This window comes from Trachymyrmex cornetzi, unplaced genomic scaffold, assembly GCF_001594075.2.
Source record: "Trachymyrmex cornetzi isolate Tcor2-1 unplaced genomic scaffold, Tcor1.1 scaffold16, whole genome shotgun sequence".
Classification (NCBI taxonomy): Eukaryota; Metazoa; Arthropoda; class Insecta; order Hymenoptera; family Formicidae; genus Trachymyrmex; species Trachymyrmex cornetzi.
The window spans coordinates 1301869-1316287 of NW_017296201.1; the positions used below are offsets into that span (position 1 = coordinate 1301869).

Below are 14419 nucleotides of genomic sequence, written 5' to 3' on the forward strand. Positions count from 1 at the left end.
TTCCTAGAAAAACAATAGAAATCTAGGAAATAATTAAATAATTCCGAGTAGATTACCTTCTTTTTACATCATGGTCAACGGTTGATCAACGTAGTGCAGTTGAAAATTTGGTTCAAAACAAATTGTGAAGTATTTCTTGTTTTGATTATTGTGATAGTAAAATACAATTTAAAAAATAAATTTAATTTCGTAATTATCTAAGTATTACTCATTATAAAGTGCTGTTTTGAATCGATTTAAGCACTTATTTTGAGAATATTAATTTAGAAAGAGAAAGGAATTCTATATTCACTATGGATAAAAGAAAATTAATATTAAGAAACAGTAGTTTACATAAAGATATACAATTAAGTAATCAATCGTTGGAGAGAAGTAGCTCTAGCAATAAACAAATAGATTCTTGCATGACAAATGTTGCAACACAGGAAAGGAGTGAATCTTTTTATGAAGGTGAATTGTCAGATAGGTCAACAACATTAAATATCAATTCTAAAGAAAAGAATTTATCTATTAAAAGTAAAAAAAGAAGTTTTTGTGAAACTGAGAATATATCAGAAACAGATGAGTGTCCAGTTACCTCTAAGGTATTGAGAACATCCAAACAGCTTAATAGTCAAGTGTTAGCAAATACATCTTTTAACCAAGAGAATATTCGTTTGTCAAGAAATCGTGTAACGATGGCAAATAAGACTTTGGACACTACTAATCCATCTGTAGAAAAATCAGTTACATCGAAAAATAGAAGTGTGAATTATTTATCCGAAGATTCAGCTTCAGATAATAATTTTGATATTTCATACAATGATCGTAACATTGCAAAGAAGAAACAGAATAAAATTGCACTTGATAGAAACACAAAGTGTATTACTCCAGATACTAATATCAGTCGTAGTTCTCCTAGAAAAATATGTCAAGAACCATCCACTAGTAGAATACTTATAGAACCTCGTATTTCTCAGAAAAAACAACAAGATAAAGAATTGCAACCAGTTTCAAAGTCAAATAAGCAACATCTTTCAAAAGAGCAAGTTTTTCAGGAACCATCTATTTTTTTTAATTTTTTACAAAAATGTGGTATTATATTGTCGACTGACATACATACACTTAGTAAGTTTCCTTAACATATACATCTCTTATTCTTTAATTAAAAATAAGGAAAATGTATAAATTTATGTTTTACATGTTAAATTTTTTTTATACAGTTGTTCCTCCATCCATTGCTAAACGCAAGATGAGAAAAGTATTAAATTCAAAGCAATACCAAAAAAAGGATGTAATTGATTCGATAGAGGAATATATTATACGTGACGAAAATTTTTTGAACATGTTAAATGATATGGAAATATCTGATAATAATAGTTTCAGTGTTCTAAGCAAAATAACTCTTGCAAGAATTCTGTTAGAAGTTCCAGAAATTCAAGCAGATACATATAATATGTTCATATCTAAACTTAATGAATCTGTTCTTTTAGTGTAAGTATTAAAATCTATATAAAAAAAATTTTTCTAAACTTGAATTCGAATATTTTTGACAAATTATAATAATCTACTCACAAATAAGTAAAAAGATTTTCTTTTGTGTATCTATTGATATTTAAATTAATTGAAATAATTTTGATGTTTGATGAATTTATATTCATGGTCATGTATATCTCTGTAAAGATTGATTTAAATTACTACAATGTTAATTACCAAATTAAAATTACCCAATTAATTACCAAATTAATACAATGTTAATGAAAAGTTATAAACATTCAATGATTTGTGAACAGAACTTTTCTTATAATTTGTAAGAGGAAATCAGAAATAAATGATTTTTAGTTATTGTTCACATACACATCTTGGTCCGTATATTTTATAAATTATAATAGTTTGTTGAAATTTCTTTATTCTGTAGGAATGCAGAAATTCATTATAGATTTTCATTCGTCGAATTAATTATTGTCAAATTCTTTTGAATAATCCTATATTAAAGTTGTAATAAATAATACATTTTGAGATATACTATCTCTTTCAAAACATCCTCTATTTTTATCAATTTCACATAAACATGACTTATTATTAAGAACAATTTTATTTGTAGATTTTTGAATGGTTATAATTTTTTAATGAATCATTTTTGGACATAAGTTTACATGAACATTTTTTATTTACTTGATTAACCTTTATAGACACCCTGTATATACAGAGTGGATCATTTAAAATGTTACAAGCTGTTATTCCTGAAAGTATGCATCAAATCAAAAATATATTAGACAAAATTTAAAATATAATTTTGAAACAAAGACTGTGAGAGCCAATCATTCTCTTATCAATAAATTGTAAAATATATAATCTAATTTTACACCGATAACTGCGTTGACTTCCACAGCCTTTATCAAACTCATATTTTAATTCTGTTGCTTATTATGTCTTGTGGATTATAAAATTGAAAAAAGACAGTCACATTTTAATAAATACATATTGCATGTATTTTTATATAGAGATAATCTAGATGAGGTACCTTGGGCTGTATTATTATTACAACAATTTCGCTTTTTGGATACTATAACTGATATTGATATACTAACTACAAACATACAACAGCTATTAGAAACATGTCCATCATGGTTTCAATGTGAACTTATTTTATTCCTGCCTGATATTTTGTCAGATGCTCAGCATCAGATTATCGTTGAAGTTTTAACGAAAATGTTGGAGGAAAATTGCGAGTTGATAAGTGTAATTTTGAATTGTATTGCCAGTTTTAATCTTGGCAAGGAGTATTTGGAAGAATATCAAATTAAAATATTACATTTGTTAAAAACAAATATAAAACTAGAACTTATACCAATTGTTATCAGGTACATTTAATTTCAAATTTATTACTTGTGCTTTTAATATTTATTACTTGTGCTTTTAATATTTAGTTATGATAATATAATATCTTTTTTTAATTATCTTGCAGATTTCTTTTAAACGATTATATATGTTCTGATGTTATCAAACAAATGTTACTTATATTGCGTAATGTAGAAATGCAGCCTCTTGCTGGCGATGACGCTGAAAACTGTTACAAAAATCAAGTACGGATGATTAAAACATTAAAGATATGTATGTTATCAGCTAGAGACGTGACGGATACCGCAATAACAGTTATAAAAAATATTAATAAAAATCCAAAACCATTGGATTTAATTATTTTGATTTTAATATATTCTGGGACAATGAAGCAAAAAAATGCAGAAGCCTTGTTGAAACAAAATATACGATCTGGTTTTTACAGGATAAGTCTGCTTCATACGCTTTACAATGATTATAAAGAGGTTTGCATATGTGTTATATACCAAAAAAATTTGCCCTTATTTGACAAAAATTACAATTTTATATACATAAGTAGATAAGTTTGATTAGAGAGGGAAATGCAATATTGTGTATATATATATATATATATAATTATATACGTTATTGCATTGTATTTCATATGCATCTTTTTAGGTTGTTCGTGAATTACAAATACCAATGTTACAATTAGCGAGTAAACTATTAAAATCTGAAGAACGTGTGTTTATTATTTTTGCAATAGAATGGTTCCGATTACAGTTTCTCAGTCAAAAAGAAACATCGTTTAAGCAACGTGAGATTATAAAAAATATCATTCTTCTCATGGGTAATAATGATCAAACTGTGAAACATGCACTGACTGTACTTTGCAAAATGGCAGAGAATACAATAGAAAGAGATTGTTTAGTATCACATTGTAATCATTTGAGAATTTTATTAGAAAAAGTCGATTGCTTTGGACTAGAAGAAGTTGGCACTTTGAGTGATTTGTTGCATGGTTTATGTCTAACTGATAATTCCACTTCAGAATCTTTACGAGAAGACTTGTTTATATTGTTGCAAAAACAATTATCTATTGCGAAACCAGTGTAAGCCAAGTATAAAATTAAAATTAGAATAATATTTTTAAAGTTTTTATAATGTACATATTGGATTACACATTTCAGTACAAAATGTAAAGGTGTTATGGGAGCAGTAATGGCAATAAAACATTTAGCAGGAAAAGCTGAAACATGCGATCAAGCTCTGAAGTTATTTAGTACGTTTATTTTATGTAATTTAAAAAATTGTATATACATGCGCGTGCATACAGTATATAAATCTCAAAAATGGATTCATGATAAAGTTTAATGTTCTTTGTTGAATATTTTTTTCCTAAATTGTTATAACTGTAAATATAGTAATGAAAAATTTATTAACTTTTAATAGAAATGTTTTGTACATTTGTAGGTAAGGTAATGATGAACGTAAAGAGTTGTTATAAATCGCAGTCTTTGTTCTATGATCAACTAACACAAGTAATTGAACAAACTGAACATATCAATATTGTTTTCATCAAAAAGATAAATAGCTACATTGAAAATGAGTTTGTTAATACATATATGACAGATGAAGTACAAACCAGGTAAATACGTTATGTAATATTATACTGTATACACTATATAAAGTATATGTATATGTGTACAGGTGGATTTTAATTTATCCAGCCAATTTAAAGATTTCCTCGAAATCTTTAAATTTAAAATAAAAATATTCAGGCAAAGGTTGTTCGGTTAGTGGGGAAAAAAGATGCTAACCTTGGTTGATTAATTATATAATAATTGTAATGATGATGTTTAATTATAAAATATAAAAGAAAGACAAGTCTAAATAAATATACATATTTTTTTATCAGGGAAGCTCTAGTACCCAAATTTGGGCTAAATAATGCAGAAAATGAGCAATTTGCACCCCAAAACTGCGTATTAAATTTTGGGAATAAAAGAAATGGTCCAATTGCATCAATACTATTTCGACTTCTTAAGACGTGTTGTATGAGACTTAGTGAACATGGAGATTTAGAGGATATAGATGCTCTTTTGGGATGCGGAATGTTAATGCCAGAAAACTTTGATGTACCAGAATGTACAACATTAGATCTTATTGTATGTGGTATTAATTGGTAAGTATTTAATTAAATCTTTTTTTATGATGCAATAACATGCACATAATTTCTATGTACCTATTTTTTAAGTTCAGCTAAAATTGTAAATAACTGCCAGGGAAATGTTACAGGTTTAGAGAAATAATCTCGGGCTTTGTCACGCAAACTGATCCTTTATTGCGAGGACAAGTATTAAAACGTTTAGATACTTTGATATATTTGCAAAGTGAATTTAATATGTTGCTACCATTATGTGACACTAAATATCAACCACCACCATGTTATTTCCATTATTTTCCATTGCCGCCGTTTGTAAAAATTGAAAAGAAAATTAGTAAAAAAGGAAAGAAACCTACAAAAGAAAAGAAAATAAACACTTCTGTGACGATGAAGGATGAAGAGGAGATAGATTCTATACTGTATTCCAAAAATCCAGCATATTTCAGAAAATTTGACGCAAAGGTATCAAGAATAATAGTTTGTACATATATACAAGACACTTCTATTTTTAATAAATCTCAAGTATATGTAGAAAAAATCCAAGTAATGAAAATTTTTATAGAGTTTATAAGTGATTATTGTTGTATTATATTATCAGAAATAGAATAATAACAGTAAACTCGACACAATTACTAATTGAGATTTTACTGAAAAGAACCCAAAACAAATAATTAAAACGTTTACATTTTCTTCATTTATTTATTCTTTAAGGCAATAAAAATTGTATGTTGCTTTCATCTAGTATTTGTTCGTATTGCCATTTTTATTACATATATTTTCGATTTGCAATTAGAAAGATATCTAAGTGATCTTGAGATACATTTTTAAATTATTGTTACGAATACTGATCATATTTGAAAATACCATGTAATGATATTTAGATAGCCTGCCTTTTGGATATTAAAATAGACTTGCAGACATCGCAATCTGAGACACAAGCCATATCCATGAAACAAGTATGTTTTATTGTAAAAGAACTTTTGGCAATATTCGAAAATGAACCTTCTGAGAGCTTTGTGAAAGATTTAATATACTTATTACCAAATATCTGTTCAAAATTGGACGATGTTGTCAGCAAATTAAGACAAGATGACAATTATAATTTTCGAAAAGGTGCAAAATTATTATTGCGCCTCCTCACCAGTATTTTTAATTGGAAAGGATTTTCGAGTGTAACATACAATACATTGTTACGCGGTGTGTTATTTTTGTTGACTAATTATAAAAATTAAGTATCTAATATATAGATATATATTACTCATATTTTATTGATTTTTCAGAGGGATTACGTAGTTTAGCTAAACAAGTCAATGAAGAAAATACTTCATTGCGATCTTGTAAGGAACTTGTTGCAGAATCATACAAATATTTTGAATCGTTAACAGATATTGCTACCGAAATAGCATTAGCTGCTGCTCTTGTCAATATATGCCAATCATTAATGAAACATTCTGAGACTTATATCCAAGAGCATAAGAGTAAACATGGTAAATGTTATAAGTATTTGATAAACGTTAAAAATTTTGCAAATTTTTTCATTATATTATGGATTTCAGCAAAATTAGCATATGGATTTCTTTGCTTGGAGTGGCCCGAAGACAAACATACTGGTTCTCAATATAGGTTATTTATTATTCAGTTATTAAATAACTGGATAGATAATGAACCGTCGCCATTAGATACAGTAACATCAGTTTTAGAATGGTTACCAGATGAAGTCAACAATTTTGAAAATATTCAAAGCTCTGTAACAAGAATACCTTCTGTGAAAAGAAATATTTTTAATTTGTTATATAAGAAACTATTTGACGGTTTAATTAAAGGTATAAACATATCGTTATTAGCGGTCAACTCGTAAGTATTATTTTATTTCTTTTTTAATGTAGAAGTCAAATTTATTTTAAAAAATGTCCAACGAATTTTAAATTATTATTATATTATTATTGTTTTATATAGAATTATTTTTAAGGATTTATTAATATGAATACATATATAAGTTGTTTTAAAATTTATTGAGCAAACCCCTTTTTTTTTTAGAGATCCAAAAAGAATAAAGATATGGCACAATATTACTTTAAATGTTCAGAAACTTGTGCAAATTTGTAAAACTTTGAAAACAAACACTATCATACAATTATTTTTGCGTTACATGCCAGTGTTAATAAAACAATTTCTAAATATTGGTATGCCAATATTTGAATATAATCTGAAGTATCAAACAGACGATGTAACTAGTATTTTAAAAATGATGCAAAGTAAGGAATAACTATTTTTATTGATAAGAATTATGGAATAATTCCATAAAAACAATCTTATTTTAATAGATTATTTGACAAATTTAGAATCAATGTTTCCTTATTGCAATGGAAATGTAAACAAAAATTTATTGTTATAAAGAAATTTGCCCATGTTTATATGAATTCGGAGTTCCTTGCGGCTAATAACGGAACTTAGCTAAAATGAAAAATTATTGTTAAAAAATCAAGATGTTCCATAAAATTTTTTAAGTTGACACTATTTAGAGATATTCTTTGAAACATTAGAAAAATATATTAACAATATTTTTTTTCTCAATGTCCAGGGTATTAATTATAATGTTAAACTGAAAATTCTTTGTTCATTATAAGCAAGAATTCAATCGAGGCATGTAAATCGAACACTACACAATACTTTTTCGCGACTCCAATCGTAGAAAATAATTAGTACTTTATTTCCCACTAGTTTACAATATTTAGTTTGTTTGCGTTACTTAGACTCCAATTTATTTCAAAATTATATAAAAAAATTCTTTAACCTTACCTGGAATTTTGAGAAAAATACTTAGAAAAAAAACTTGAGAATTTTTTTACAAGATTTTAGTAAACATCCTGAGTATATAAAATTTGTCATTAGTCGTAAGAGACCTAAAATAGACAAAATTTTTTGCTTAAATGAGTTTTGTATTTTTTTATTAAAGTTGTAAGCATATCTAAAGTAGCAGATATATTTTAATTGATAGCTCTGATCTATTTATCTAATTCATAAAAAACTTTTCGTTTTTAAAAAACGTTTTTAATCGTTTTGTAGTCATAAAAAATTATCTGAACATTTTTGTTAAAATAATTGTTTCTAAATTTATCAAAAAATCTTTTAGTTAAGTTGAAATCTTGAATTATAAAACATTCTACAATAGAAAACCCCCTGGCTGCATTTGGACACTCACACGCTGTAAGTTCATTCTATTTTTTTCTACATGTGTACGATAAAAAATAGAATGAAATTTACAGTGCGTGAGCATTCAAATCGATCGCAGCTCCTAATAACAAAAATAAGTAAAAAGATTAGTTTTCTAATTTATTCATCATACATGTCATGTTTAGGTGGTACACGATACTTACATGCCATATGTTGCGACTGCACAGAAAAAAGGAATTTACTATTGTTTAAATATGTGCCTATAGCGAAATCTACATTAGAGAAATTAGTTTATAGTGTCAAAGGAATGTTGGTCCTTAACGATAGTGCAACAGCATTTTGGATGGGAAATCTTGTCAATAAGAATTTAGATGGCCAGGAAATTTTTTCGCAGGTTTTTATCATTTTAGATTTTAATTTATTTTGTTTTGCATATTTGTATTGAATGAAACAAAACTTTGCTAATAAAAATGAATTTATTATTTTTCTAGACATCATCAGAGGAAACTACTTTACCAGACATGAATACAAATTCGGAAGAATTAACAAATGCATCGTCTGAAATTTTTGACTCCGATTTAGACGAAAATTTAGAAGAAATAGAAGACGAAAATGATAATGTTGATGACTTGTAGTCGTATGAGAAAGAATATAATATTCTGTGATTTAATTACAGAAATAATATGTTATTAAAATATTGCGTTAAATTATAGCATACTAAACTTTTTTTTATTAAAAAGAAGCATGTTACGAAAAGGTCTGTTTTTGTTGTGTTCATGGAAGGTAAAATAAATATTATTCCTTTCTTGTAATTAATTTTAAAATGAGGATTCCGAGTGCTTAAAATTACATGTCAGGAATACATAAAAAATTGAGTTCAAAGTTGAGAAAACGCATGGCGTCGCACTGCGACGGTCATAGTCTTCTTCTTCTTGTTTCTTCTTTTTCTATTAATAGCTAAGAACCCTGTCCCGGAGCTAACGCCCCAAATATCCCCCTCTTAACAGAGTGTATATAAACGGAGTCCTCCGGAGGAGCAGCTCAGTATCAGTGCGCTCCTCACCCTGACGAAGTGAACAGCAAGGTTCACAAAACGTTGGTGTTATAAACTTTATTTCTTATTAATTTTTTAACAAACAACGAGCGCCTGGTAAAATTGTTAAAAGTTACTGTTAAAAGTAACTGATCTGTTAAAAATCATGACCTTGATAACATATGTCAAGGTCAAAGTGATCGGATTCCCCTAAAGTGCATATTACTTTAATTTTATTATTACTAATTCTGTTCGGTTTTATCCGTTTAAATTTTGATTCCAAAGAAAAAATATCCGGTAAACTTTTAATATAGCAATTCTAGCAAGGAGTTGAAGAAATAAACGAAATTTAATCTACAAAGCTGATATAATATCGAAAAAGACGAAAGAAATTTGATGAAATTTCATCAATGTTCAAGGGAAAGATCCTTATATTCGTGATTTCGCTCTGTGTGTGTGTGTGTTTGAGAGAGAGAAACAGAAAATATCTATTTACGTGTACATATACATATAAATTGCCAAGTTTTCATTGTACTCTGAGACGCTATCTTTATCGCACACGTTTACGTTTCTTGCAAGATTTTATCGGGATCTATACTTAGTACCCATTAAACCGACCTTGTCCATATTGCGTCCCGCTGCTATTTTAAATTATCGAGAACTCCCATTCGATCTGGGATATTACACGACAAACAGATCAATCGCTTATAAGCGAATAATGGAATAAGAACCTCGAAGGAAGTTTTATTCAGTGTCCATGATATATGATCTTTTTCACGTTAAATCACCCTCAGATGATGTGTTTTCCATCCAACAATAACGCAAATACACTGTAAAAATATTTACTTCGAGAAAGAGCAGTTTAGTGCAGAAATAAAAAACAAACCTAATATATCTAATTAGAACTCATTCATTTCAATTTCTCTCTCTCTCTCTCTCTCTCCGGGATTGAAAAATAAGAATCAACGATTATTGGTTGTTTCGTTCACTTTCTTTCTCTACAGAAATATTAAATTTTTAATCAATCTGATGAAATATTAATGCTACCATTTATTACACGCAGTTGCGCATCTGTGTATTTGTCGAGCAAACACATCGTACGCAAAAAGAATGGTTTTGCTGTATAGTACGTAAAAAGAATTATGTTTGACCATCTAAGTAATTATATTGGATGCTCAAGTCTCCGTTACTAAAATGTCAAAATATTTTACAGCATTATTATGCTTGAGGGTCCTACATAATTATTCTAATGGTCCAACATAATTATTTTCAGATCTCTATCTAGTCTAATTATTACTTAATTTTTATGTACTTCAGTAGAACCATTCTTTCCATGAAAATCGTCTGAAATGATCGATATGCAATGAACCCAACTAAAGCTAGTTATTCATGAAAAGTTCGATTTATGTACCCAATAAGTCGAAAACTTCGGAACAGTAAAAAATTTTTACAGAATGTTCGAATATTAATGAATTTACGAAATATTGTATGAATACTTCTTGTATATATCTAAATCACTCACTCACGAGCAGTATGAATTACGGAAAAGAACGCAGCATTTCGTGAAATATGACTCCAAAATTTTAGTCCAAGGTGAACATAAATGAATTTTGTATTTTTAACACTATAATTTCGTTTAAAAATTAATTCAAGGATCTCCGGACCTGGAATTTCTCTGAAAATTACAATTTTACAGAAAATATATGAAACATTTTCCGAATATGTAACGACGTATGAATGGAATATTTGACGATTATTTGAATGTTGCTCTTACATTTTGAAAATATTTTGGAATATTCCGGAATATTTTTAGAATATCATTTTGAGATTTTAGGAATATTTCAGGAATATTTAGCGTTAGCTAGGAAAGAACATGAGCGAGAACAAATAATGTTCACGAAAAAATCACGAGAATAATCTTATATTCGAATAACAAATCGCGAGCATTACACACCGACAAATTGCACGAGGAGGGAAAAGAGATGTGTACAAAATGCAATTATCACAAACGCAGACTGCATATTTGGGTACAAAAATATAGGGACTGATCAGCGTTGTAACTTTACCGCAAAATAGTCTCTTACAATTAGACGTTAATATAGCGCGATCGAGAAACGAAATTTTGTCACGGCTATCATAAAGCTCGGATCCTCTTTTTTTTTTCTTGTATAAGATGCGAGATGTACGCAACAAAAGTCACTCATTCCTACCCCACTAGCTTTTGTACGAGGTCCTCTCTTAAACTTGCATCAGACTACGCACTGAAGATTGTAAAATTGAAGAATAGAATTTCAATTAGATAATTTTAATTTTAATCCGTTTTGATTGAATTCTAATTTCAAATTTCCAATTTTTAATCTCTAATGCGTAATCTGATACGAATTGTAGAGAGTTGTATCAGAGAACAACATCGTGTTCCGTACGATCGCAGGCAAGAATAAGCGAACGGAGTAGGTGAATATGGAATATGCAACAAGAGGAAACAAGATAACGAAACGCTGTGATTCATGGAAAGAAAAACGCATTTTTCTGTACATTTACACGCGCTTTATAAAAAAGTCACGGCCAACTCACATGTGTGGCTGGAAACCTTTCCTCATCTACCCTTCTTCCTTCAACATTGCACTCCTTGTTATTAACATCTCTCCCATTGTCCTCATACACACATAATATACGCGCGAATTATCCTCATTTTACTTATTCATTCCGCTGATGCACTTTGTGTTTCTCGTCCGTCTCACTGTGTGATGTATTCCATATCAACGAAACCTTAGAAAAAGAGAGTTTTGTGTAGTTGACGGGCTTAAAACGACAAAACTAAGTGATGGCACGGCACAGCGAATCGGTCTTCCTTGTTCGAGCGAGGCTTCTTCTAAGAAGAATTTTTCCTCTTCATCTTCTTCTTTCTGCCCTTGCTCTTTCTTTACCTGAGGCAACGCAGCCACTTGGGCAGCATGGCTGCGCATCTCAAATAATCTCAAATGGAGCCACTACTATCTCCGGGAAATACCATCATGTTCTCAGCTCCATACGACGGTGTCGGTGAACTCCTCGCATCCAGGGATGCCCTACTTGCAGAACTGAAACTGCTGGAGCTCAGATCTTCGTAACTGGCCACCGATTGGCTACCACCTGAAAAAAATACAAAACATTCATTGACGAGGTCGGCGGAGAGCGGATTCCTCGTGCACGAAACTCGTAGCGCTTCTATGGGAGAATCATGCTGCGCGCAATAAAGATACTTATAATTTATTAGCCAATCATCAGCTTACGTCATTGGCCTTAAGGACAAATCTCGATTTTTGTAAAATAAGATTGTTTTGTATTTAGTGTGCCAATCAATCTTGGGAGCGCTGTACATTAATTCTTATTGAGTCAAATTGATGAAAGATAAGACAATCGAAATAAATTGCATATTTGCAATTCGAAGGAAAAGGAAGAAATAATTAAATCAAGATTCGAAAACCGAATATCATTTATTTGTAGCCGAACTCTTAAGTCGCTTTATCTCGTCGCCTGCCGAATGTTAGTAAATTTTTCCTTGAGACCGATGACATATATGTATCAATAGATCCTTTATTTTTCTTGATCTGTATTCACGTGTATGTGTGGCACTGAACACACAATTACCTGATATTAATTAATTAATAGGACAATTAAGGGCGAGAATATCTTAACTTAATATACAGATGTATCTGATAATCTAATTATAATTTGAAACTATTGCATGGACGTAACGTTATAGAATATAGATCTATGTTACAGAATATGTTTCTATGATAGCGTTACACAGCTGTTAACATTTTTCGTGTCGGTATATCTATATCTATATCTACAACATGAAATTCGAAATAAATATCTCACAATCAGATGAATATAGTAAAATGAGTAAACCAATGGTATTTCCTAAGTAATGTTGTTTATCAACACGAGTAAGTGATTCTCATCCATGTCATTCAATTAAAGGTCTTGTATTCTTGTAACTCATTATGCAGTCGTTATGAGCTCATAACGACAGTTGTGCAACTTTTTTACTATATAAAATATCTGCGCAACTGTCGTTATGAGCACACAACGATTACATAACGAGTTACAGAATTCCACTACTGATTTTAACAAATGTTATCAAGGTCATAACTTTGTACAACATTCAAGAGGTTTTAATCGTCAGCCAAATACCTCGGATAATGTTACTGCCGGTACTGTAACTTTCAAGCCTCATAATTCGAAAGGTACTTAATAAAAATGAACTTTATTGCAGTGTTTTGAAAAGTTCTTGACAACTATTACATTGTGGAATAAAAAATAGGGTGTTTTATTTTTAAAAATCGATGTGACCTTGACCTGACCTGGGCGACGCCAATCAAGGTCAAACCGATCAGTAAATAGACAATTTTGAGCTTTACAACTTTTATATAAAACATTTTTCTCAAAAATGCTTGTTTTCGAAATATTTCACCGGTCCAGAACTTTTTCTTCACCCTGTATATCATTATTAAGTGTAATTATAATATACAAACTTTAATTATATATGCGCTATTACATCTTGTCTACATCGGAGTGCCTCAAGAACTTGCAGAATATTTTTAAAAAGTCAACGAAAAATTATGCGAATACAGATCTACAAATATAAAATATTGTAAGTTGTAATTAAAAGGATGAGAAACTTTTCAAAGAAAATAGCATGCATATGCGGTATAGCTGTATACTTTTATTTTTGTTTCGTCATTTTTGTTTTTTTTTTCTTTTATTATTAGCAACCACTCGTGAAGCGTCTCTTCCGCGAGTTAACATCTCGATGTCTCGCGTGTGTCGGACATAATTTCGTTTTGTTTTTATCTTTGTTTTTTTTTGTACATTTGTCATTACAGTCATTAATGTTGTTAGTGCATTTTACAATACTTTCTGACGTACTTCCGCCACAATCGATTTTACACCGTGAAAGAAAACAGCGTCACGCTCTATTCGCTTCCTCTCTTCTCGTTCTCGTGGACGACTCTCCATTGATTATTAATTAATTAATTGAGATTCTATCGAGTACGCGCAATCAACATTGCTCGATTTAAAATTCGGGAGAAGGTAGTAGACCTGTTCTTTTTGACTGAACTTTTGCACCAGTTCATCTTTCTTCCTTTTCTCTCCAGGAAGAAAGAAGAGGAAGAAAGATGAACTGGTGCCAAAGTTCAGCCAAAAAGAATAGGCCTAATGTTGCCAATTTTCAATTTATCTTGGCTGCTATTTGAATA

The 14419-nt window shown here is 29.6% G+C and overlaps 1 protein-coding gene across 1 annotated transcript; it reads left to right on the top strand.

Annotated features, from left to right (window-relative positions):
* Positions 1-293: 293 nt before the first annotated feature.
* Fancd2 (Fanconi anemia complementation group D2) lies at positions 294-8807 on the top strand. The gene is made up of 15 exons (XM_018504108.1): positions 294-1107; positions 1203-1473; positions 2484-2843; positions 2948-3305; positions 3478-3911; positions 3990-4081; positions 4273-4447; positions 4718-4984; positions 5098-5428; positions 5848-6163; positions 6247-6453; positions 6523-6820; positions 7004-7221; positions 8326-8534; positions 8632-8807. The coding sequence occupies exons 1-15, from the start codon at positions 294-296 to the stop codon at positions 8773-8775; spliced, it is 4494 nt and encodes a 1497-aa protein (XP_018359610.1). The 3' UTR covers positions 8776-8807.
* Positions 8808-14419: the final 5612 nt, after the last annotated feature.

Bases quoted from the DNA above. Each gene is read 5' to 3' on its own strand.
- Fancd2 (XM_018504108.1), top strand. From the start codon at position 294: ATGGATAAAAGAAAATTAATATTAAGAAACAGTAGTTTACATAAAGAT. The intron at 3,912-3,989 runs GTAAGCCAAGTA...TACACATTTCAG, and splicing joins TTATCTATTGCGAAACCAGT to TACAAAATGTAAAGGTGTTA. The intron at 6,821-7,003 runs GTAAGTATTATT...TTTTTTTTTTAG, and splicing joins TCGTTATTAGCGGTCAACTC to AGATCCAAAAAGAATAAAGA.